The 26736-nt window shown below is 39.1% G+C and overlaps 3 protein-coding genes across 9 annotated transcripts in view; 1 reads left to right on the forward strand and 2 right to left on the reverse strand.

The window, feature by feature from the left end:
* The first annotated feature begins 3588 nt into the window (after window positions 1-3588).
* LOC146552097 (lysophosphatidylserine lipase ABHD12-like) lies at window positions 3589-9172 on the forward strand. Of its 2 annotated transcripts, XM_085256368.1 has the most exons (13): window positions 3589-3618; window positions 3851-4069; window positions 5397-5499; window positions 5723-5842; window positions 6030-6060; window positions 6162-6207; window positions 6914-7043; window positions 7150-7187; window positions 7608-7687; window positions 8411-8493; window positions 8591-8669; window positions 8762-8895; window positions 9009-9172. In XM_085256368.1, exons 2-13 carry the CDS (start codon window positions 3967-3969, stop codon window positions 9034-9036), a joined length of 975 nt encoding a protein of 324 aa, XP_085112494.1. In that variant the 5' UTR covers window positions 3589-3618; window positions 3851-3966; the 3' UTR covers window positions 9037-9172. The 2 variants fall into 2 exon arrangements, with proteins under 2 accessions (XP_085112494.1, XP_085112495.1); XM_085256369.1 differs by lacking the exon at window positions 3589-3618 and having other exon boundaries at window positions 3627-4069; window positions 8762-8885.
* Window positions 9173-9181: 9 nt separating this feature from the next.
* pygl (phosphorylase, glycogen, liver) lies at window positions 9182-20595 on the reverse strand. Its single transcript, XM_085256370.1, has 20 exons — window positions 20289-20595; window positions 19754-19855; window positions 19561-19639; window positions 19097-19200; window positions 17272-17403; window positions 16858-16969; window positions 16444-16526; window positions 16203-16340; window positions 15743-15835; window positions 15354-15500; window positions 15081-15244; window positions 14259-14373; window positions 13977-14078; window positions 12646-12793; window positions 11528-11586; window positions 11303-11444; window positions 11012-11219; window positions 10800-10934; window positions 10632-10698; window positions 9182-9771 (listed from the first exon to the last, which is right to left on the reverse strand). Exons 1-20 carry the CDS (start codon window positions 20529-20531, stop codon window positions 9583-9585), a joined length of 2562 nt encoding a protein of 853 aa, XP_085112496.1. The 5' UTR covers window positions 20532-20595; the 3' UTR covers window positions 9182-9582.
* Window positions 20596-21814: 1219 nt separating this feature from the next.
* The window catches only part of trim9 (tripartite motif containing 9), a 49118-nt gene continuing 44196 nt past the window's right edge, over window positions 21815-26736 (reverse strand). For all 6 annotated transcript variants that reach the window (XM_085257231.1, XM_085257233.1, XM_085257230.1 and 3 more), the window contains one exon: window positions 21815-26188. In XM_085257231.1, the coding sequence (XP_085113357.1) occupies window positions 26111-26188 (78 nt within the window). In that variant the 3' untranslated portion in view covers window positions 21815-26110. The remainder of the gene's footprint in view (window positions 26189-26736) is intronic.

A 26736-nucleotide genomic window follows, 5' to 3' on the forward strand; every position in this document is an offset into this window, starting at 1 on the left:
ATGGGGTTAGTATCTTGCCAGGCAGCCAGGAGGCAGCCTGGGATCGAACCACCGACCTTCTGTTTAGTGGCTGACCTGCTCTGCCACCTGAGCTACAGCCACCCCAAATATTATCTGCCCTTTACTTAAAATACCTCAGAGTGTTTGGCCTGTTTATATTTAACTTCCAAGGAGTGAGACTTTGCTCTCTGAAGGGATTTGTGTTTCTTCCTTCATTGGCTACTTTTTCACTTATTTTTGTCCAGTCCTTGTACCTGAACATTTTCAGATGAGTGTATTTTGTTTTTTATTATGCCTCTTAACACTTACCTATGAATTATTCAAACACACAAAGGGCATCTAGCTCAAGAAATGAACCAGTTGTAGGGGAGACCGGGGATAGTTGTAACATGCTTCAGTTGTAACACTTCCAATTTCTCCAATCAGGGCTAAGTTTCAAATGATGTGACTCATCCTGTGCATGCCCAATTCAGTTCTGCTATCACATGTGAAAAATCAGCACATTTTGTCAAACACAGACAATTTAACACCAAAAAAAGTCATTTGTATGCCAAAAAGTAAGTTTTTCTACTTTATTTCAATTTCTAATAGCATTATCTGCTTTGCAGTTAAACTCATCAAACTTGAATTATGTTATTTGTATGTCTATGGGGATATATTCTGTGTAAGTCTTTAGTGCTAATGTTTTAGCCGTTGGCTGTAATGTTAGCTAGTTCATGGCTATAGGAGTCTGGGTCAGTTGTAACAGCAACAGTCTGGGTTAGTTGTAACAATAATGCAGATGTTACAACTTACCACACTATTACTTTAACTTATATTAAACAAGTTGGGGAAACGACATCAGCAGAGAGAGGTTCACTGGTCGCATTTGTATATGCGGTTAATGCCATTGGCAACACAATTCCTCCACTGTTTGTGTTCCCACACATACATTATGCAGACCTCTGTGTCAGAGATGGACCAGTAGGAAGTACTGGTAGTGGAAATAAATCAGGATGGATGCAAGAAACAGATTTCCTCATCTTTCTGAAGCACTTTGCAAACCACACCAAGGTAAGCCATGATAAAAAGTAATGGAATTGCGATGCTGGTGAACAACTACATTTTTTCAGCTTCATTGTTATTTTCAAAATTGGTGCAAGAGTTGTAGGTTATAATGCCCACTGAGCCAATGAGGCCAAACTCAAGGAAGACCAGCCAAAATTAATGAAATATTCAGTTGCAGAAAATTCCATAATTTGTCTTTTTTGGGGGGGTTGGAATATGTTCAAAAGCTAGATTTCTGCATTCTGTCACACACACACACACACACACACACACACACACACACACACACACAGCTACATAAATGGCTCTAAGTGCATTCATGTGTTGAATAAACAAAGATTACATGTTAATATTTTGTTAGTACCCTTATTTCATTGTGTTACATTTTACCCCAGGATATGTTACAACTAACCCGGACTATGGGGTTAATTGTAACATTTCACTCTTTGTGTTTGAGACCATACCATGCAATGGGTAATTGTGCTGCAGAGAAAATAGCTGCACTATTTAATAGCCGAGACATGTAAATACTTTGCATTACATTTTGAATCCACTACCTTAAAAGAGCTCCAGTTTACAGACAGAAATGTCAAAAATGTTACAACTATCCCCGGTCTCCCCTACTTCTAGCAGCAAGTCCAAAAACTCATCATTTGTTTTTCACAATTCCTTTGGTTTAATCTATGAAAAATGCTAATGATTACACTGTTTGATAGGAATAAAATATTTATGCACCAGTAAGGTCAATTACAAACTTGAAAACTTGCCATATCTCATCGTGCTGCATGTTGCGTGCTGTACTGTGTGACTTTAAAGGTTTTGTGGAAACTGGACAAGTGGAGGACAAAAAACGGGCAGACCTTAAAAAAAAAACCTATCTGCAACAAATCAACGTATTTTATTCCTGTGTGTAAGAAACAGGAATCAATCCGGCAAAGACCTAAAACAGGACCTGAGAGATGCAGCCAGACTTCAGTTGATCCATCTACTGTACTGTACAATGATCCCAAACACACTTTCAGTGGAGTAAAAACTTACCTATAAATAAAAATATACAATGGAAGACTATCAGTCATGGAATGGCCTCCCTGGAGCCTGCATCTCAATATTACTGAAGCAGTGTGGGATCATCTTGACAGAGATTGGAACAAAACCCAAACAACTTCCAAAGAAAAACAAATGAATGTCCTTCAAGAGGCCTGGAGAACTATTCCTGAAGACTCTTTAAAGAACTTAGAAAGGCTGTTGCAGAATAAAGGTGCTCATACCAAATATTGACTCTTAAGCTTGTTAGAATTGTACAAACTGTGTTTTTGCTTTATATACTCTGGTTTCATGGATGTTTGCAAATAAGTCACTACTGCTTAGCAAAATAAAAAGAAATGAGGGGTCTCTCAATACATTTGCACAGTACTGCATAAGCCATAAGCTACAAGCCAAAGAGCAGTTTCAAAAACCAGAACACGAATCATTCCTGAATATAAGTGTGTCAGTGAAATGCTGTAGTCCACATCCACAGGATAAATGTGAACAGTTTCACTACAACTGCTCTGTACTGATTTCTACTGTTTATAGCATCGGTTCATGGATGACCAGGAGTGAAACTAAGTTTATTGGAAAAACAAGAAAACAGTAGTTTTCTGATACTTTCTTGGCTTTTAATTTATTTGCTAGCAATTTAAAAATGTGTGGGACACTGAATATCAGCTCAACCAGCACTGACCAGACAAACGCTTCCCCTCCTAGAAAAATCAGTTAAACCCCAGGGGATCTAATAATTGCATTAACTGTCTTATCTTCCTGCTTTCTTAGATACAGATTGTTAGTTGTTAGTATGAAGGGATGAATGATTACCTATCACAATGCTCTTACATTCAGTTTTGAGGGTTTTTCTAGTTCTTAACATATAAAGCCAATCAATGTCCAGTATTTCAACTCATATAAACCCTGAAAGCATCAGCATCAGTTGCTAAACTCCTGAAAACAAAATTATTTTCATAGTTATATCTACTTTTACCCTCAGCTTTCTTTCAGTCCAGGTGGAGGAGTGGATTTATTGCATTATCTAATACAATATTGCCTTTATCTTGGTTTAAAATAATTTTAAATATTCAGCTAACTGTGGAATAAAGATCCATAAACTTAAATGGTGTAGTTAACGAAACAAATGTGAAATTGTTTTAAATTTATAGTAGTTTTAATATGCTTAATGTTTACACTAAAAGAAAACATCATCCCTTAAACACCTGTTGCATGAATTCTTTTACATTTTTAATTCATGAAATTATTTTTGAGCAATAAAAAATTTTAATGAAATAAAATAATCTTAGTGTTGACATTGAAAAGAAACATAATTTAAACATCTGCCATTTGCATTTTTAAATTTGCCTTTAATTTTTCTTCTGTTTTAAGAATTTTAATGATATATAGTTGTGTTAATATGTTTACACTGAAAGGAAACGTAATAACTTATGCGTCTAACGTGTAGATTTCAAAGAACTTATAATACCCACAATTCCTTGCGGCCACTTATCAGCCGGGTTTGTTCCTGTTTTGTTGATTACATCGGCGGTAAGGGAGTTTGTGTCCCTAAATATTCTTTATGCATGTTTTCTTCTTCTGATGTCCACAGGCAGGGAGTTTTTGCCTTCTTTGGAGAGCACTGCACTTTGATCGACTTTATTTCTACATGACTGACTTACTGCATGAAATATTAACCAATAGCAGAGCGGCAGAGGAGATGATTAGTCTGAGAAGAACATTGACCTCTTTTCACTTTATTTCACAACACTCTTGCTGTCAGGACAAGATCCCTACCGGATTCAGTTCACTGGAAAGAGGGAAATTCGCATACCCTGATCTGGACAGCGGGCCAGATTGTGTTGCTCTGGAGTGGAAATAATTTCACCCGTGGCAGAAATGAAGAGAGCTATTTTATTTCTGATAACTGTCTATGTCTCGGTGCCTGTCATTTTATACCTGTTCCCTTGGATACTGGGCCAAGTCATATTTGCTCACTTGTGTAAGTAATGTGTCTCGAGGCCTGGGTGTTTATTCAGAGTCAAGTTATTACATGTCGGATAGAGCAGATCTATATCATTTAAATGACGTAATATATTTAAGTCACGTAATACTAAGGAGACCAAATCGCCATACGCAGTGTTGTGTACTGTTTATGACAAATGTTCTCATGGGAAATACTAATGCTGAAACAAACACTGTTAACAAGTTAACAACCTGTTGATCAAGATTATGTTACCGAACATCATTGTCATTATCCTGTTAAGTTCATTATATTAATATTTAGATTTGTAAGGCATCATCAGTAGAAGATTTACCCATTTCATTTGATATGTTACTCTGCTGTCAAAAAGAATTCAATCAAGGAGTCCTCTGAGATTGGTGTGATACTTAAGGTGTTTTAAATATCAGAGTAAACACTTGAGATTTATTAGGAGTCTGGGTTCCTAGAACAACACAAAAGGAGTTAATTGTTATACAACAAAATCACAATAATAGTATTTTGATATAATGATCATTTGTCTCACACTGGAAAAAACGTACCAAATGCTAGTGGCAATTGACTGCAACCACCACAATAACAAAAGTTTTTAATTGTCTTTAAGATGCTATTAAAATTGGATTCAAACAACTTCTATTTGAAGGGATTTACGTAGCTTGATAACAAAAGTTTGTTTGTCTTTACAATAATAATTAGTATTACAGGACAGCCTGGCCAATGACATGCCATCTTTCTGTAATTTTACACATTTATTTCTTACAATTTAAGCCCAAAGAGTCTGATTTCTTTCATTTATCAGAGCACAATTTTTCTGTTATGCCGAAAAACTGAGGTGTGCTTTTTAAATTGCACGCTTTCCCCCCCTAATATCAGCGATTAAGTGTGTAGTTAAACTTTGTTTGACATCGTTGAGGTAGAAGAAGATAGAAATAGGAAGAAGAGAGAGGGATGATGGCGAGAAAGCATAATAGGAGAAATCTATCAATCTATAAATTCTGTGGAACTGACAAAGCAACAGCACTGAGTTTTTACTTATCATAACAGCCTGGTTCATAGTAGAAGAGTACAGGTGCTAGACAAATAAGACTGCTGTGCAGCTAAAATCCCATATCAGACAAGGACAGGGCAACTTTCCTCTCCCAAAAATCCAGCAACTGTCTCCTTGGTTCCCAGATGTTCACTGTACTGTACAATTTGATATTTTACAGTTTAATGTAGTTTGATATCTCATGGCATACAGTACACTGCAGCATAATCTGATATAATCTAATAATTCATAACACGACATACAAAACATGCTGACCTTGTGTGCTTTTGTTTCCTGTAGTGAGGTTTCCATTCTTTGTGGATCTCAGCAGACCTGAAGATGTCCTAAACCACACATGCAATTTCTACCTCAACACAGAGGAGGGCATCTCAGTTGGAGTGTGGTAGGTCATTTTTGGGATCCTGTTGTGTCCATTTATGTGAATCACCCGAAAATACCACGTGCATATTGAGTACAGTTGGCTCCAGACTGAATATAGCAACGGTGTAATCATTTAGCTGGACAAGAACCACTCAAAAGCTGCCTGCGTATCTTGAAATGTAAGTGGATTTGTTTGTATTGTTCACTCTTTCCCTTTTGTCCCTCTCCGGCTTTGTGTCTCATAGGCATACGCTCCCTGCCAGCCAATGGGAGAAATCCGCCAGGAGAAGCCCTGAGTGGTACCGGGAGACTCTGGGAGACGGCACTCCTGTTATTATCTATCTCCACGGCAACATAGGGACCAGGTGGGATAAGAGCAGTAGGATAGAGTCCTTGAACTGATCCTAATGGAGTCTAGTGGGTATTACAGGACTACTCAGGCCCCTGGTTTTATCCACAGGAACAAAGCGCACAGGGGTTTGTGGGTCAGAGTAAATGAGACTGAAAGCCACTTGATTACTTGTATTCATTGCTCTTATTTTGCTTCTGCAGGGCAATAAATCACAGAGTACAACTGGTGAAGGTAAAATTCATAATCTGAAGTATGTTTATTTTTTTAAAATTCTGGTAAAATGCTTTTGACTCTAAGCGTTACGATGATATTCAGATGTTTTTCTTTTGTAGATCTTAAGTGCTGCGGGGTACCATGTCTTATCTTTAGACTACAGAGGTAAGATGATTGTTGCTCATTAAGGGATCATTTTTCTGCTACACACAAACCAGATCTTCTGTTTGTTGTCCTGGAGGTTTGGAGCTATATATAAAAGCTCAGAATAAACACTTATAAAATATATTTCTTTCCTCTGTCAGTAATAACTGCATATATATCTGGACATAATAAAGAATTCACCCGGTCCTTAGCAGGTCTTTAAATCATTTAAATACAACACATGACATATTAAACAGACAGATGGCCTTGTGACTGACTGTAGAATACTTTGGTTTGCAGAGTAGTTCATGCTTGACTTGCTGCAAAATGGGCCCGAATCCTCAGCCCTCCACCACTATGCTGTGCATTATGGCGAAACATCTCTTTGGGCTCATCTGTCCAAAGGACATTGTTCCATGAGCCTTGTCATTTGTTCTGATGCAACTTTGCAAAGTTTTATTTATGGAGAGAAGAGACTTTCTCCTGACAATCCTTTCAAACAAGCCATAATTGTTCACTTTTTTTCTAATCGTACTGTCATGAACTTTAACTTTCCAACTTGAGGCCTTTAGAGTCTGATATGTGTTGCGGGTTTTTTGCAGTTTTTACAAGAAGTGCATGGTCTGACCTTTAGAAAATATATAACAAAGGAGAATCTGTTTAAAAAAGTCATCATAAGTCTGTCACTGTCAGTGAGTATACTGCATAATCAATATCTTTTAACAAGGTTTTGGAGATTCTACTGGGGACCCCAGTGAAGCTGGATTGACCAATGACGCCCTCTACCTGTACCACTGGGTAAAGAAACACAGCAAGGGGAGTCTCGTCTGTCTGTGGGGACACTCGCTTGGCTCCGGGTCAGTTTCTCATGTCACGTCAGCCATGTCCACCACTCATGATGCAAAGCTAGATGAAAGCTTTAGTAAGAAAGGAGTTTAAAACATAATTGTTTTTTTTTTGTAGGGTGGCAACCAATGCAGCAGTGAAAATACAGGAGCAAGGTAGATATTTAAGCTTACTTTAAATGTCCACTCTACCATGGGAAATATGACTTTTAGGGTTACTTACGGCTGTGTGTGCATGCACGGCCTGTCACTGCCATTTTTCAACCTATCCCGAATCATTTATTTGTTCACGAAGTCACCGTTACACATCTTTTCCACAGGAGAAAGTTTTATAGATTACAGTAGAAGTAATAACAATTATCTATAAATAGGGTAGAACTACCTCGGTTCAAAGTGCCTCACTGTTACAAACCCCTTTGGCTTAATGTGCATTTTGCAGTTAATCACTGAACAATGCAGCATGATGTTTCATTAGCAAGAAAACAGATTATTCAAGTCTATAAATGTAGTTTTTAAACTCCAATCATTCATTTTATTTTCTGTTTTAATCAACTGCACTTCAATCTATTTAATCAGAGTCTGCTGTTGATGCTTTGATCCTTGAAGCTCCATACACAAGCATCGGAGAAGTCGTAGTCAACCATCGGTTCACGAAGGTGTGGACAGTCATTGCACATTTGTTTAACTGCAGCTTGCAGCCCTGTGTTTTGCTCATGTTTTCAGCAAAACACAGCTCTGTTCACTTTTGTCTTGTTCAGAAAAAAAATTTCATTCCTTAATGATGTGATTGCTAAGAGATTAATCACTTCGTCATCTGTTTGTGTGATTTAAAAAAACAAAAAAATAAATCACTGGTTATTTTTAATGAACCACTCCAGAATAGTGAGTTACAAAAGACAAGACTATAGATTCACCACAACTTTTGGTTTTTCTCAAGCCCAGTTGATTCCCTGTTTAATCTATACCAATAAAGCAACAGTTATATAAGAAAAATTGTATTGTTAAAGCCCCTCAATCGCAACAACAATTGTGAAAGTTAGCTGCTCTAAACTGAGTCTAGCTTTGTTGGCATTCTCTTCCTGTTTATGAAAGAGGTTTTCCTCACCAGCATCGCCAAATATTTCCTTACAGTGGATCACTGGGATTCTCTAACGTTGGATCTTTATCATAAAGTATGAAGTGCTTTGACGTGACTGATGCTGCAAAGAGGGATTATATAAATACAATTCAACTAATACAGTGTAATTTTGTGTATGAATTGCTAATATTTACTCCACCTCCACACATTTATAAAGTAGACTGGAGTCTCTCACAGAACCTTCTGTTCTGCCAGTGTTTTTGAAAGGATATTGCAGCATATTTTCCATCTTTTTTTCCAGATGTACAGGTTCCTTCCAGGATTTGAGAGCTTGCTGTGGAACATAATGAAAATGACCAACATAGTATTTGCTAATGATAAAAAGTAAGTGTGGCATATTTTACTCCGAAAGAAATGCAAAGAAGTGTTCTGCATTTCCACATTAGATCTCTCTCACGTTTTTACTCCAACATCTTTGCAGCTTGAAGTCCCTGATCAGTCCACTTCTTATTCTGCATTCAGAGGATGATAATGTTGTTCCTTATCACATGGGCCTGGAGGTACAGCTGGTACTCTTCCTCTCCATTTGGACAATTTCCTCTAGTGGACTTTGCTGCTTTTTTGCTGAATACTCTGTATTTGTTGTCTCCAGCTGTACGAGATATCACTCCAGACTCGGAGGAAATTAAACACCGATGCACACGTCGAAATGATCTCCTACAGTGCAAGTCTTGGATTCTCCCACAGCAGCATCTACTTGGATCCCAATTTATCAGGTGTGGTTAGGTAAGGCAATATCTAAAATTGATTAATTGCTTTTCCATTGAAGGCGGTCTATTATGTTCATTTTTAGGTCCCCTTAACCCCTAAAATGAAAGCTTTTTCTGTTTTGGTTGCAGGAAATTTCTAGAAAACCTGAGACACTAGAGTGGCGGTCCCTCCTCCGGGCTCACAGTTCCTCGTGGTCCTCATTGCTTTGTAGGTTTTGTGAAAAAAGTCCAACACACTGGCCAACTTCTTGCACAAAAGCTTCCATATCTTACAAAGATGTCAATAAAAGCACAGTACTATATGTCGTTACACTCTGTTTTTATTTCAACACAGAGGAACACATGTTGATCAGAAATGTAAGTTTGCATACTTAACTAAGTTACAAATGCCTTTAAATCCTTGAAATTGTTCTGAGTTTCTACAGAAATGTAACAAATGTGAGAACAGTCAGCTGACTGTGATCCTACTGGATTCCTGAAACCTCCACCCACCCCCATAATGTTAAATATGAGCAAGTTATTTGGAAATACTGAAGCTTGCTCAGCACAGTGACTCGCAGTTTAAGCCTACTACATGCATTGTGCTAAAGAAGTATAACAGTGCGTTGACAGCAAAGTAGTCCTCAAAACAGTTCAGTGATATGCAAATTGAAGGCTTAAACCAAACAGGAACGGTTAACATGCTGTAAACAAAAAGGCAGCCTCACAGTTTCTTAAGAGCTTTGACAGTTTCTTCGATGGCTTCCCTGGGCTCGCTTGGTGGCGGGATTTTGAGGTTGGTCGGCTCCACGCCCCACACCTCTGTGGCGTACTCTTTGATGGTTCTGTCACTGGAGAACTTTCCCGTTGCAGCGATGTTCTTGATCACCATCTTCGTCCACTCCACTGGATTCTTTTAGAGAAAAATAAAAATATAATTTATCATTTTAGGTTTTATATTTAGTCTTCTAAAAAAGTATGTTGGTAGCAAATACTTAATTTTTTTTGAATGGGTGTGCAAGTGCATGCATCATGGTGAGAGTCACACTAGCCAGTTAATTTTGCAGGTTTGTGTATGCGTCTGTAAAGTCCTTTAAAACTCCATTATTTTTCATTAACCAGCAGGGGACTTTCTCACTTTCCAAAAGAAGTCCAACTGTTTTTTGACCTCAGTCAACATATTTTAGTGAGTTTTTGGACTCAGTTGCTAGTGTCAGGTGTTATTTAATACAGCATGATATTAATTTGGTAAATGATGGCCCACTTTAGAATTAAAGATAATTGAGAAAGCAGGATATGGTTTTGGGCGTGGCGACCCTGTGGTTGATAAGCTGGTACTGTATGAGTGTGAGAACCCTCAGTTTCTTCAAAACAATGTCTGTCGCTAAGTGCCCATCTTTTATATGCCAAACACTGCATATCTGTCTGAACAGATTTGTTAATACCTGTGCAACCCTGTGATTAAGGGTTTAAAAGCTACTCATGCTTTGGTTTAATCAGCAAAAGTCAGCTGGTGTGCTCCAAGTCCATGCAAGATGTTCTAAAGTTTTTGTATTTGTAAACAGCGAGAACTTCTTCCTGTGGGAAATGGTTAGAAATGGTGCAAAATAACAGTGTAGAGAAGTACAACTGTAATTAGAGCCGCATGTGCTACATTAAAGAATTTGATACTGTACAGATGCTAAATGGGGAAATGTAAAGCAGCTTTTTTATGAGAAACAAAAGGAGCAGACAAATGAAAACTTTGCAAAGGTGTTGCAAAGCGAATGTCACCTTGTAGAGCTTGCTGACTTTTTCTTGGCATTTCACGTAGGCTTCAAAGTCTGCGAAAACTTTGAAACTGAAAACAAACAGACAAACGAACCCAACAACCGTCAGATTTTTATAACATTTAATTGCTAAAGACAGGATCAGCTGATCATGTAACTTGAAATTACTCACCGGTCATATTTGAAAAGCATCTCGGTGAGGTCTTTGAACAGCTCTGGATTTTTGGGGCTAAAGAATCCACTTGTGATCTGATCCATCACTTGCTTCAGCTCAGGAATCTTTTTGTAGTATGCCATGGCGTCATACCTAACAAAGAACAAGTAAGAAAGTTGGGTTTTCGCAGCATTAAGTTACAGATCAAAGTCTGTGAGAGACTTCCTTACCCCTTTTTGTCCATTTCAGCTACATCCTCTACCCTCATGCCAAAAATGAAAAGGTTCTCCTCTCCGGCCTCCTCGGCCATCTCCACGTTGGCTCCATCCATGGTGCCGATGGTCAGGGCTCCATTCAGCATGAACTTCATGTTGCCTGTTCCTGAAGCCTCTGTGCCTGCAGTGGAGATCTGCTCTGACAAATCCGTAGCAGGAATCACTGAAGAAGAGCACATGAAAATTTAATTACTTGCAAAACATCTTTCTCACTTTATCTGAGTTGCATTTTAAAGCGAATGGTACCTTTCTCTGCAAGAGACACTCTGTAGTTCTCAAGAAAGATGACCTTCAGCTTGTTGCCCACCACAGGGTCATTGTTCACCACATCAGCGACGGAGGTGATCAGCTTGATGATCATCTTTGCCATGTGATACCCTGGTGCAGCCTGCAGAGCATCACACAATCACAATCATTACCCTTCTTTGTCTGTTCATCGCACCAGAGTGTTTGATTTGGCTGAATTGCTACCTTTCCACCGATGATCACAGTTCGTGGTACAAAAGGTGCGGTAGGGTTCATTTTGATGCCTATGAAGCAAAATAAAAAAATAAAATAAAGAAACTCTATATTAGTGATTTAAACAATAACCATCTGGACTCTATTCATTTTCAGAAAGTTACTGATTTAGTCAAAATTAATGAATTAAAAACCTGCTCACACATTTAAGGCATAGAGCAAAGCACACAAAAATCAGCATTTTACGCACTCATACAGTCATTTTAAGTAATTTTCAGTGTTTCAAATTTTGGGGATTTGCATTTTTACTTCTTGTTTTACAGATCCATCATTTTCCTGCTGATTTGTTTCTGAAATTTGAAAAGAAAAGCATTTGGGAAATATTTTTTGCTTTCTTTTGAGAATTTGATGAGAAAAAAAAATGCTACCAGTCAATTTCTTTTAGCATACAGATCAGAAACAGCTTAAAAAACCCACACACAAAACAAAACAACGGCCTAACAGTGCAGATCTGCTAGGCTGCTGCATGCTCCAGCTGTACATACAGTTCTCAAACTGAGGGGAGCAGTGAGCCACTGCAGGTGAACAAACATGAAAAATATAGATTGAAAGAATTAGTTATGCAGGGAACAACAAGTGCCTCATTAAAATTCAGCTCTGATGCTTTTCATTGCCAAAAAACCGACACACGGTCAGCAGAAAACTTGAGAATTCCTGAGCTGAGCACATCTACATAAAGCCAAAATGTAATCTTATGCAACTCATTGGCGTGAAGCTCCTGGATTGCCACATTGCATGACATATATGGCATGTGTGTGCAGAACATTTCCAAAAAAGGAAAGGACTTTAAGTGCAGGTATAGTCAGCATCATGTTGCACAGAATAAAAGTGTTGATGAAACTGCTGCTGTCCTGTTTATTACAACCTCAGGGCTGCATGGAAAATTCCCACAGCTGAGTCAGACAGCCACATTCTTCACATTCTTCATGTTTGCTTTAACATGCACAGCTGGGTGGGTAGTCTGCCACATCGGGACATGTCAGATTGTGTCATGTAAATTATCACTCAGAAAATCAGCCATTATTAAAGCTTTTGGCACTGAGCAATCAAACTGCACGTGCTGCACGTACGGTTGTACATAGTGATGATGTGCAGGCAGTTAAGGAGCTGGCGCTTGTATTCGTGGATCCTCTTCACGTGGACGTCAAACATGGAGGCTGGGTTGATTTTCACTGGGTACTCCTTCTCCAGGTACTGGGCAAATTTCACCTTGTTGTCCTGTGACAAAAGGAAAAGAAAAATACATACCAAGTATGTGACTTGGCAGGAAGATGCTGAGGTGAAATTGCTAAATAACTGACGAGTGCCGCCTGGACACGTACCAGGTTTGAAAACCACAAACTGCAATCATGCACAACACAATCAGATCGTTTGAGCCTGCAATGATGTGCACAGGCATTGAAAAATGATATGTAATTTTCCAGCGAAGATCAAATTTTTAGTTTCATGGTGCAGCAGAACAAACACTACCATGCAATCATAAGCTACATAAGTGTAAGGGCTAATATTTAGAATCATTTCATGTAAGTGGAGATCATTTATCTGCATTTCAGGAGCGGGACCACACCTGATACCCTCCCTTTCCGGTCCTATGTCTATCTATGGCTCACATGGGTATCTGCCTACCCTGGGAGCTTCTGCCAGTCTGCTCTGAGGCCTTCCCCAAACTGCATCATCAATTTACGATGGCCCATCTGCCATTGTCCAATCTAAAAGGAGGATGTGATCTCAGCTAGTGAAACTTATTTTAAAGAAAAAAAAAAAAAGTATCAGAGGAAACCAATAAATGCTATATGCAGTTCTGAGGCGTTCTTGAATCCAATGCCATTACCTCATTTTCTGTCTGAATAGTGGTGCAAGGAGTATTTACTAAAAGACTGCAGAACAATGCTACGACTGGTATTAACAGATATGATTTCAGTACAAACAATAGTGATGCAACAGTGTGTAAACCAGAACCAGTCCAGTGGCAGATGGTTGTGAAATCACTGAGCAAAAAAGATTTTACAGCACAACTCCTGCTTTACTGCAAGGGACAGACAGAAATTTTTAAATATTCCACAACTATTCTTTTATTTCTGTAAAGTAAAATGAATAAATTATGTCTGCCAGATGAATGAAGCTCAATATCATCTTTCAAGTGTTTGAGCATTAGAGTGTTTTTGACTGCTCCCTTATTTCCTGATGCCCTTGCCATTTATCCAGGCTTCATACCATCGCTGGGACTTCACAAACTCGTGTCCTCCCAGTTTCAAATCGGGGATCATGTAAGACACTACATCTGGAAGCCACTCCCAATGAAGCTGAAGTATAAATGCCCACTTTTTAAAATTTTACTCTTAAAAGCACAGTAATTGAATAAATCTACTCAGGTACTTTGCAGTGACACCTTCCACGTTACCTGTTTCACTTTAGAGACATCGCGGATGAAGGTACCATCATTAACAAGGTCATTCAGCTTCTGCAGCTCATCGAGGTCCCTCACATAATCCTCCCCGATGGCCTGAAAGACACTTAAGGTCAGGCTAAAATATGCAAACACACATCGACAGTTTACACTTCAGCAGACTGTTTGTAAAATAGCAAGTAAATGCACTGCCAAGAACACAGCCGCTTGATACATCTCTAAAGATTTAGGGGTCTTAAGCGGTCTCTTGGCATCATTACTGCAGCTGAAACAGACCTCGGCTATAAGCTCCGCCAGTCCAGGGTTACAGAGGAGCAGCCAGCGTCTGGGAGTGATGCCATTGGTTTTGTTCTGAAACTTGTTTGGTTCTAGTTCACTGAAATTACGAAACCTAAAGGAGGAAAGAGAGAAATGTTCAGAAGGATAGCTGTTATACTAAAGCTTTTAAAACCAGCAGCAATACTACAGCATTTGTAATGGTCTCCTTAACACATAGTATTCATATACAGAAAAAAAATGAATAATTATCATCTCCTGCTGAATTTGTAAGTTTGCTCACTACTTATTTCACTCAGGGACATGCAAATCAGTTGATAACTTTCATGTTTTGTTTTGGATCTTTAGGTGATATTTTGTCTCTCTCCATTAAAACGAAACTACCCTAAAAATTTGTGTTGTGTTTGCGTGTTTGGAAGCGAGCAAACATAAGCGTTACCCATTTAGCTTTGGTTTTAGGAAAAAAAAAAAAAAAAAAAAAAATTGGACAGTACACATCAACAAGCAGCCACCTGAAAATGTCCTTCAGCATTACAGTACCACACAGGTATTGAGGGTTTTGGCCTTTAGGAGAGTTTCAACATGCAGTTGATGTAATGGTGAATAAAAGAGGTAAAGATTCAGTCCTGTTGTAACATATGAAGCCATGCTCATTTAGCAACAAGTGGTGCAAACTTTCTCTTTTAAAAGCATCTGTTATAATGACATTTAAAGATTTCCTTTTTTTTTTTTACTGAATTTAATGGCAGCTGCAGCGCTCGTTTGGTCTTTAGTCTGATATTTGATTGACTTTTTTACTGCATCCAGCAGCAGAGGGCTTACACTTGGGTCTTGATGATGTTGGAGTGTATCTCAGCGACTCCGTTGACTGCGTGCGATCCCACGATGCACAGGTGCGCCATGTTCACCCTCTTGCCTCCGTCCTCTTCAATCAGAGACATTTTCCTCAGCTTGTCCATGTCGTTTGGATAGAGAGCTACAATATTCTGCAGAAAGAGAATAGATGGTGACATGTCCATCCCATGAATCATCAATGCAGTTTGTCATTATGGACACTCTTAATGCAAAACTAAAGAAAAAGTCCAGTATACGTACATCAAGGTGGGCCTGATTGATCTGGTAGATGATTTGCAGGTGTCTGGGTAGGAGTTTTTCCATCAGCTGCACAGGCCAGCGCTCCAGAGCCTCGGGGAGAACTGTGTGGTTAGTGTAGGCAAATGTTCGCGTTGTGAGGTCCCAGGCCTGAAAATAAAGAGAAAGTTTATTCTTTTGCAGTCATTTACACACATTCTTGATTTCATCTCTTCTCCCAGTTCATTAAAAGCCTCCAACCTCCTGCATTTTACTTCTTAACATGGCAGTCAACTTCTTCTGCTTTGCCTATGCAATACTGAAGCATCTGTTTCTTGTGCTACCTTACTTGCCCATAGTTGTTCATGATTTCCTAATTAAAGCTTGTTTTAAGTCGGTCAATTTCTACTAACCGTGTCCCAGTCGATTTTCTCAATGTCCAGAAAGATTCTCATCAGTTCGGGGATGGCCATGGCTGGATGGGTGTCATTTAGCTGGATGGCTACCTAGAAAACACGGCATCCTGCAATTAGATGTTGGTTTCCTTCCCGTTGACCTCCTAAAACACTACAGGTCGTGCATACATTTAATATGCATGGTGAATATCTTTCTCTCATCTTTCTAGTAGATCACTGTTCTGCTTTAATCTTCTATGAATAAGGAACTTTATTGTGCAAGTGAAGAAGTATCTTGGAGAAAAACTGACTTGTGCTGCCACACAGGTTTGTTTGGAAACAGCAAAAAACTGCTCCTTGTTACAACAGGATGGTCAAAGTTACAAAATACAATGAAGTAATGAACTGCAAATGCACTGAAACAAATGCTACCATTTTGCCTTTATTATTATAATTATTAGAAAACTCAGAGTGTTACTTTGTCTGGGAAGCTCTTGAATGATGTGCGACCGGGTACGCCTTTCTTAGTGGTCTTGAAGCGACGGATAATGTCTTGGAGTGTGGCTGCCACGACAAAGTATTCCTGCTTCAGACGAAGTTCTTTTCCTTCAAAAAACTGTAACAACAAGTGTTATAAGTGGTGGAAAAGAAAAGAAATATGTGACTTGCACTTAATGCAAAAGAGTGACGATATTGAAATTGACTGCCTATAAACTTACATTGTCATTTGGGTAAAGTACACGGGAGATGTTCTCCGCCAGGTTTCTGTCCAGAACGGCTTGGATGTAATCTCCCACATTAACTACAGACAAATATTACAAATTCAATGCTTTAAATTTAAAGTAAAAGAACAAAAATGTACAGGAGGGGGGGGGGAATGCAGCGTTTGAGGGATTTGGCAATGCATAAATCTTGTTGCATGTTTCCGTTCTGCAGCAGTTGTGCAAAATTTGCCAGTTGAATACTAAAAAAAGGAAACATGACTTTAAGCAACTATGCATTTGTTAAGTGTAATTTCCGAGTTTGTTCTTGCAATGACAAAAAGTAGTTGGAGCCTCACACCACTGTTGGCAAAATATTCAAGCAGCCTCACACAGAGAAATTTAAATGGACAGTGAAAATTCATGACCTACAGTCTTTCAAGTTAAAATCATTGGGAGCGCGGGCAGACCACAGCCTCATGGTGTTCACAGTGTTGTTCATATAGCCAGGGATGGGTGTGTCATAAGGCATTGCGAGAACCACCTGCAAGTTAAAACACACAAAAACCTCAAAACACATTTATAGAATACTGTGATGTACTCTCCCGTTTTCCCAACTGCCCCAATAACCAAAAACACACCATAAATTAACATTTTTTATGCCTTCTTAACAATATTCTTATAGTAGGATACTATGTTGAAGAGCTGGTGTGCATACATTTATGGATGTTTGTCTGTTTTGCTGATTCTCATCAGCTGTAACTACTAAAGACTTCCATATTCACGCATTGCTGAAATAACCTATAAAACCTATTTCTTACTTCATCAATATTTCAGTATCAGTACCTGAGTGTCAACCCATTTTGGGCCAGCTCTCGTTTCCTCCACTCGTCCATAGAAGTGCACGGGCAGCATGTACTCGGGGCGAGCCTTCTCCCAGGGGTTTCCATGTCTCAGCCAGTCATCTGCCTCTTCCACCTACAGTAGGTCACAAGTTAGAGCTCCAGGATAAGAGTCACTGAACGAGACACAAACTCCACTTAGAGCACGAGGTCCAATCAGGGCCCTATTCCAAGTGACATGTTCAACAAACCAAGTTAAATAATTAACTCTGAATCGATCAACTCAGACTGGAGTTGAGAATTAGTTCAATCAGCTCCGAGTATATTGACCTTGAGTAAAGCATGTGCATGAGTAGACAAAAGAAAATCATCACGATTCATCGTGGCAACAGATAAATAAAGAGCAGAAGCTTTATTTTAATAATAATAATAAAAAAAGAACATGTCTCGGTGCTGATTATGATATTTTACTATAAAAGACAGGAGAGAACAAAGGAGGTATGTTAGTTTGCTTGGTGACAGTGGGATGGACCTGCCCTCAAGTCAGTTTTTCATTAAACAAAAGCTGTTTTGCAGAAGTTAAATATGTCAGGAATATAGGTCATCTTGGGACAAACATGCTGCAATAAATGCTGGGACAGAATAAATAAATAATAACATAAAGGAAACATAAATGGTTTAGGACAGGATGAGCTGAGAAAGAGTTAGAATAGATCTAAGTAGATCTTTTTTGGATCTATCCTGCTGTGAAAGTGGGCTCTGACCTGGACATGGGTGGCTGATCTGTTATGTGGAGTCACTGCAATCTGACCCACTGAGACTGAATCGGGTGATTTTGAGTGAAATATACAAACTTTTACAAAAGTAATCAGATTACAAGCAGACTGTCTGCAGGCTACTTTTTGAAAATTCACTCAGTTCAGCCTCATCTTTACTCCAAACAGTGTGGCAGACTTTGTACAGAGAAGTTATTTAAACAGTGATTGCTACAGTGTTGTAGAGTAAATGTTTCCAGTGGGGACCACACATGCAGTCTGACAGCTGCATTAGTGTCCACAGAGTCACAGGGTTACAAAGAGGTAGGCTACAGAGCATGGAACATAATCACCGCCTATGTTCTCATACATTGATGAGTGAACGATTATGAAAGTGTTCATCTTAAACATAATAAAATAGTGACCTACTATCCAACTGGGATCTTTGATAGCAACTTTATGAATGAGGAAATTAAACTGAGCGTCATTCAGCTGGCTCGTGCGCTGCAGGAGGGGAGGAGTCAGAGTTTGATCAGGTGAAGTTTACAGAGTCCGTTACCCCCGTGATTGACTCACAGTTGATGTGAACCCATCTCAGGGTTCACAAACTTGGAGTTGCTGGCTACAGCAGCTTCCTCGAGTAGATTTTGAATTTACGCTGTTCACCAGCAACGGGGATTGATACATGCAGGTTCAGTCACACTGTGCAGGTTTATAGGTTGCTGTTCAGAAGTCCATGTTTACACTGAGAGTTTGAACTTCAAATAAGCAGCAAAAAAAAAAAAAAAAAAAAAAAATCCAAAGGGCAGAAGCCTTTTTCTTTATCACAAGATACACAATGTTTTGTTCCTATACAATCAACCAACCAGCTTCTTGCATCACTCGAGCAGTGCTAAACACAGGTTTTTATTAATGATTAGCTTTATGAGTATTCTGACCTAATAATTTCTACTTTGGCCCAAATCAGCCTTGAGTTCTAGAAAAGTGAGTTTAATCAGTTTCATTGTAGTTTAACTGCAAGAGTCCACAAAAAAGGGTAAGTAATGTAAAGCTTTGAAAATAAGATGCAGGTACCTGCCAGCCATCTCTTATCTTCTGGTTAAAGATCCCATATTCATATCGAATGCCATAACCGTACGCTGCAAGTCCCAAGGTGGCCATTGAATCCAGGAAACATGCTGTGTGCAGAAGAATTAGACATGAAATCAGAAACATAAAACCCCTGTAGTGAAATTAGAATTGAATTCATTTTAATGGCTGGAAGTTGATAGAATAGGCACGCAGAGATATTTGATAGAGGAATGCCAAAATAACCTGGAAATAGCAATGACATATTGCTGTAGTGGAGATAAGGAGATAAGGAGTTCGCCTGCAAAAAGACTCATCTTTAACCCTTTTGCAGAGTTGCAGCATACTGAATTTTATTCTCTGTTTTCCAGCTTTTCCTGTTAGTTAGGACTCCCAGAGGAGAGGCTGGGCAGTGAAAACCTTTTCCTCCCTTTCTCCCAGCCTCCTTTTAAACACTTGCATTATTTTACCTGCCAGTCGGCCCAGACCTCCATTCCCCAGCCCTGCATCCTCCTCCATCTCCTCCAGCTCTTCCATGTCCAGGCCAAGCTACAGCAAAGCATTAAAAAACAAAACAAAAACAGAAAAAAATCAGCAGTGTCATTATGTGCGGTCAGTTTGTGCGGCTGTGGATGCTGCAGAAATTGCTGCAATAAACCAGACCTGATAGATGGCTTCATCGCAGGCGTTCTGCAGCCCGAGGTTGATCATTGTGTTTTGGAGTGTTCTGCCCATGTAGAACTCCAGAGACAGATAGTACACTCGCTGGTCATGTGAAAGAAACAGAAACACTAAATATTTGCACCTGCTACATCATCAGTCTTCAACTACCCCAAAACACTGATAAAGTCTTTGTGGCTTTTGTTGCAGTTTCAGAAATGAAGCAGTAAGTGCAACAGACAGCAATTTTTTTCTGCATAAAAAAAAGAACAGTGGCTCATTCTAATAAGGAAAGTTTTATGCAGCGTTTAGGTACCTCCCATAAAAAGGGAAACACTAAAGCGCATAAAGTTGTGGTTTTTTTTTTTTGTTCTCTCGTTTTAAATTTCAGGAAATGCATTCTCTGAGAAAACAGTCTACATGTAAAGATATTTTTAATCTGCCAGTTTGACACTCTGCAGAATAGGTTGGCTGCACTACAGCTGTGTGCGCGTTTGTGGTGGAGTTTAACTTTGACACTAAAACTTCTTGCTGTTACCTTTGGGTCCACCTCATAATAAAACTGCTGTGTTCTGATCCATCTCCCCACCAGGTGATCTCTCACGGTGTGGGCCAGGGCAAAGTAATAATCCCTTGGTGTTGCAATGTTTCTGTCTTTCACCAAAGTGAAGTGCAGGTGTCGATTAAAGCCCTTTTTCAGCTCTGCCACGTTCTCCACTCCCACGATCCCCCTGATACTGATCTGCTTGCGCTTCTCCTGGTCGGTGAGAGGTGTCGCCATGGTGGGTGCGCAGTTTCGGGGCTGGGAAACCGTGCCTGTCCTGGACTGAAAGTGAAGTTAAATGGGAAGAGAGTTGCCGTTTTCATGCACTAGTCTCCTCCTCATGCTGGTTGTTATTGGTGAGTGCAGGGGGAGGGTGGTGCCTCTGCTGACCTGAAAACGGCAGGAAGCAGAAACACCACAGATAAAGAATGAATGGCTCTTTATCTGCAGGGTTTTTTTTGTTTGTTTTGTTTTTGGTATGATTTGATGTTATATAAAGGTGAGGAAGTGCTGACTGCCCTGAGTGCTTTTATATGTAACGTAACAACACATGGAAATATGTATACATGCATATAATAAATATATAAAATATTTTTTAAATATAATATAGAATTTTTTGCACGCTGTCATTTTGGGTAGCTTCCAAACTCTGTCTGGCCCCTCCAGTAGGTCCCTAGAGACACACCAGGGGACAAACTAATGATTTTATCCGAATCGAAAACTTAACTTTTTTTATTCTTCAGATAATTACTGAGGAGTTAGAAAATCGCTAATTTGCTGTTCTGCGCATCTCATTATTGGAGTCAAATATAAAACTGAATTCTGAGCCACCAAGTGGCTAAAGGGGGTAATGCAACAGCTAAAACTTGGGGCTCTTCTGATACTTGTAAGAGAATTTGCAAACCGCTTTCCATTATTTATGTATGTATCCATATATTGTTATCTGAACAGGATTTAACAACAACCATTAACTATTATGATTTGTTCATAGCTCAGGCGCAGGAACTATAGTGTGCACCTCTTGAATTGTTTTCAATGTAATTTTTGTATTATGGTGTTTAAATTAAAAATAAAGTAAATAAAAATAAAGATATATAAAGTAGAATAAAATGGGACACTTGTGTAAAGTGCAAGAGCCTAAAAATTATACATAACAATGATGCTTCAAATTAAAACCCTATGTCTGTTTATCTGACAAGGTTAGTGATTTTATTTGGGTAGACTCATCTCTTGGTTGGTTTTACTTCCTGTCTTTGTCTTTTCTCCTCTCATCTGTAATTGTCTGCCCCATCCTTATTGGCTCCTGTTACTCATTTCTCTGCAACTCCACATCTCAGCCTCTTTAACTACCCATTTACCCAACATATCTTAATCCACTCGCTGCTGTTCCTTTTGTTGTCTTTTTGCTTTCCTGATGTGCACATCTTCCATCCAGCCTTTTCAGCCTGCACTGAATCTGTCTTGCATGCCTCCCGAATCCTTCATTTAGGTTCTCATATCGACTACAAATAACAATAACACATTGTTCACACCTATTTATTGAATATTCACACATACAGAAAACACAGAGGCTCATATTATACTTCAAATCATCAGAATAATAGCAGTAATATGGTAATGATAGACACCGGAACAATCATAGTAATTATACTTTGATAAAATCATAGTAATACATTGATAAAATTCTCCACAGAGATATTTCAGGTTCACCGGAAATAATAATAAGCGATGACATTCCACTTCGGATCAAATGGGGCAAAAAAAGGAATCACTTTGGAGTTGAAATGAGGTCATAATGAAGGTGATACACACACATATTCACAGGCGCACACGCACACACATAGACTGTATGTATGTACATTTGGAGATATAACACCCAGTGTCGCCCAGCGACTGAGTGCAGTCCTTTTAAGAAATAGTTTCCATATTTGGCGAGGCTTTACAGTAGACTTAAATCATCCCCGTGTTAATCTATTTAATGTTGTATAAGTATATATGGCTGGTTTAGAAACAATAAGTGTTACAATCACACACTTTTGAATGTCAGCACCCCAAGTGTTCAGTTCAGAAACACAGATTCAGGTCATCTTTTTAAATCAAAGAAGTTTAAATATTCTCACAGAATATTACACAAGTGTGCGCAATCTCACATTAGACATATGGAAAATGTCTCCGATGAACTATTTTGCTGAGTTAAAGCCACATTGTTCACATGTCCTGGATTCTGAGGTTGTGTAATGCTTTGATAATGGCTGCACTTGTCTGCGTATGATTGAAAAGAAGCTCTCGTCGCTCAGTGACCCACTGCTGAATGCGTTATTTTCCGCTATCATAATTATGGCTGAACAAAGGGCTTACCTTGAAAAGCAGCCAGTTAAATGTTGCATAAATCAAAGCTTGAATTCAGCCTTGGAACGAAGGCTGTGCAGCTTGCTGCAGTCAGTATAAATGCACGTACTCTGTCATACTGTACGTTATATTTTCTTTGTGCAGCCATTTTAGCAGTGCCACATGAATTACAATCACTGTAATTACACAGGACAGGAAAGGAGCAAAAAAATCAAACCTGACTGTGATTTTTCTCCCCAATGCTGCTGTTGTATTAGGTGCAAACATAATCACTGTTTCATTTTGCCCTTTCACGATATAAAAATATGTAGCAGCAGGTGAATTCAGGCATCGCGGATGTTACAGATGACTCTGCTGAAGCAACGAATCTAGTTCTTAGCAAAGTTTCATAAATCTTTTGGGTACTGAAGAGGGGGAAAAGGCACCCCCATGAAGCTCAAACACAGGATAGCACCTTCTGTGTATGATGTATGTCTCAGGGCTACGATGCTCCAGGAAACTTTACAAGCAACCTGAAGGGGCAGCAGTTCCTTCAAATGGATCATTCTACATTTTGACTTGAGCATTGACTGGCAGCATCTTGCAGTTGGTTGAATTCGGTAGCTCAGATACATTCATGTTCCTCTCAGGTTGATTTACCTTCTGGTGTGAGTTATCAGGCACACTGACCGAAAATTAAATCAGACTAACATAGGAGCTCTGAGCAGAATCTCATCATCCTGAAGGTTATGGTGTCCAATGAACTTTGCGGAAGAAAAAATTTGTAGCGTTACTGAACTGTTTGAACTTTCAAGTGTCTTGCCCCTCATCGTTAGAAATACAGTACCGACTAAGGTGGGTTATCTGCCATCAATCCAGTCCTATGTTGTTGAGGGGCTCAGTGTAAAAATCTAGTCTTGAGCTACCCCTCTTTTCTTTATATCTTGCTTGGTTTGGACTCTGGGGAGTTCAGTCCATTACCGATAATTTTCCTGATGATGTGCGACTGATCTGTTGCTAGTCAGATGCTTTCCAGATGGTATTGCATGTTAGATCAAAATCGGTTGGTATCTGCTGTAGAGAGTTTTTTAGGCCTCCCTTTTTCCAATTTCCTTAAATGCTTTAAGGACACACTGCACATCATACCAAGATATGTCACATTTTCAGCTAATAGCTCTTTGGGAAACAACTTCCTGGTGCAAAAATACTATTTTTCATCTGCCAAACTGTGTTATGTTTAAGATATTTCATAGATTTAACTAAAAAATTGGAACAAATGATGCGCTTTGTGACAGGCAACTAGTAACAAATTGCCTAAAAGTGGTTCTTTGTGTAGACACAGTATTGTTTCATCACTTAAGTTAGATGTCTTTTAAATGTTTTAGTGATAGGTCAGTGTTGAGAAGCTTAACAAACAAAAAACATTTTTCTCAAAATGGTCAAGTACAAGGGCTCAACTGAAAATGAGTGAAAAAGCAGCAAAGCCTTGAGAAAGTCTGGAGAACTATTGCTTTAAATATCTGGTTAATTGGAAGGAAAATGTAAAGAAATACAGGGGTGGCTCAAGAGTTTTGAATAGTACTGTACATCATGGTATGCACTTTCCAAAACAAACTAATATTTAATTTAACCATAATTTAAGAGAACTTGGAGGCAGCAGGGTTCATATTTTGAGGGAATCAGAGAGTATGCACATCTGTTTTTTTCCCCAGGGGCCCCTAAACCAGTTGAAACTAATCATGATTTAATGTATTAGTAATTGTAGCTAGCTTCTAATACAATTTGGTGCTAATATAACTTTTTGACTAAAAAAATGCAAACTAATGTCACTCACCTCAACCTTGTGTGCTTTTTTAGAGCTTGTTAGCAAGTGTTCACACTTTTGAGCTAAACAAAGTAAACATTATCCCTGCTAAACACAGCATGTTGGCATTTTCTTTGTCATAATGTCATGGTAACATTAGCACTTAGCATGGCTTAATCTTAAATAAATCAAACTGCTGGTCTGACATTGTGGCCCACTGAGGAAGCCAGATGTGATGCCACAAAAACAGCCCAGCGTCTGCTTTCCTCTCCTGTTGCTCTCTAATGAAATTCAACTGAGAAGCTTCCTCAGCACGAAAACAAACTCTGAAGTACATTTTCAAGACGACAAAATGTTTCATTTCTTTCTGTAACAGCTATGTATCAACTGAAGGAAACATGAAGAACTTTCGTTGAAAAACTCTGAACATCAATAACTTATTTAGCTATACACCTCTTTGTAATAGATCATTTCAATAACAATAATAAAAAACTACCAGTACTCAATCACCTACATTTAAAAAAGCCAGAACTAAGCGAGCTGCTGTAGCACCTTATTCAAACTCACTTCTATATGATATATTAATCCAAAACCCCCTCTTTCCTGTTTTGAGAGCTGCACTGCAGAGAAAGGGTGCATGAAGGCCTCGCTTCCAGGAGTATCTCAGGCTGATACTGTAATTTTTCCTTTTTCTTTATACAAACGATACAGAAGGTTCACACAAGCTAAGCCACTAAGAAAAGCGTTTCATTTATACGAACGAGGATATGACAGTGACACGGCTGAGAGTCAGGCTATTGCTCTCGTCCTTGGATCGTTACGGCTGCTGACCCATCTCAACCAATCCTCACACGCTTTCATACACATGACCTCTCATTCTCCCTCCCTGTAAGTGTGTTCATGAGGAGGAAAAGACATGTTTTTGAAAAAGAAAAGAGAGGGATGAGCATGAAAAATAGGATATATTGAAGTGTATGTGGATGGTATGATGGGGGCTCTTTTTTTTCTTATAAACTCATTTACAAAACAACACCACTTTCTTGGCTATCCACTAAATATGAAGCTACAGCCAGATGTGCCTTAGTTTAGCTTTGCATAAAGACAGGAAAAAGGGGAAATGGGCAGCCACACTCTATTTAAATATGTATATTTAAATCAAAATATTTTAAAAAAGGTTGAAAGTTGGCGCCCACGCTAGCTTCCTCCCCGTTGTTTTCAGTCTTTATGATGAGCTATGTTAAGATGGGCTCCATAATCCAAATCTAAGTCTTGGAAAAACAAAAGCAAAACAAATGAGTGTATTTCCCCAAAATGTCAAACTATTAATTGAAGCCCACATTATAAACACTTTTCTAAAAACATTCCAAGTCCATCAGCTGGGAAATTTTCTTCTTCAACCAACTGGAACACATCATAATATCAAAATACAGGGTACAGACAGCAAAGCACCCTCCATACGGACAGTGTCCCAAGGATGGACCACGAGTCCGGGGTTTAGGCATGATAAAGGCATGGCTCAGCGCTGGATGGGACCTCTTCCAGATTGCTTGGGGTCAGTTGGTCAGGAACAAAAGAGAAGAAGAAGGGAAGAAGGAGTTGGCGAGGGTATTAAAGAGTTTCTGACTGGCAGGAGGAACCTCGGGAAAGCTGGGGAGGTTTCCTTAAATCGGATGGTGTTGAGTTTTCAGCACACTGAGCCAGTTGGATCAGCCTCCCCAGGAGTGTAGAAGTCAGGGATGGGTAGACCAGTGTGCAGTGTGACCTAAAGAAAAACACATTTACACACAAATGGGTTACTAAACTAAATCTAGTCAATATATTTTTCCTCCTCCAGGGGGAGCTGTGGAACTATTCCCTCAAAGCATGAAGACTATTTTTCTTCCCTTTGGGAGGCATTTTGCTTCCTGGATACAGCACTACAAATGAGAAAACTGACTGGGAGCAAAAAAGAAATTCAAAGCTTCTCACTGATGTTGACTCTTTGAAGCTTTTTCTCTGTTAAGATTTAATCTCCCGAGGACATATTTGTAAAAGTTAGATAGTTGTAATGAATAATAACTGAACTCATGTGATGCTTTATTAATTCACAAGCAGAATCCTCACTTTCTGTTTGTTGCGGCGCTCCGGCAAAAGACAGAATTAGCAAATTAAACATCATCCCCCAGAGCGGCTCAGCACTTCCCCAGCATGAGAACAAATTTAAGACTGAAAGAAGAAATTAAAATCGAAAGGAAAACTATAAACTTGTTTTCTGCAATACCGTGCAGAGTCGGTTCATTATTTAGTCTCTGCAGTATTTGGATGTAAAAA

The sequence above is a fragment of the Mchenga conophoros genome, linkage group LG19, assembly GCF_057382185.1.
Source record: "Mchenga conophoros isolate Kocher_MC1m ecotype Shallow Benthic linkage group LG19, M_conophoros_male_GT1.1, whole genome shotgun sequence".
Taxonomy (NCBI): domain Eukaryota; kingdom Metazoa; phylum Chordata; class Actinopteri; order Cichliformes; family Cichlidae; genus Mchenga; species Mchenga conophoros.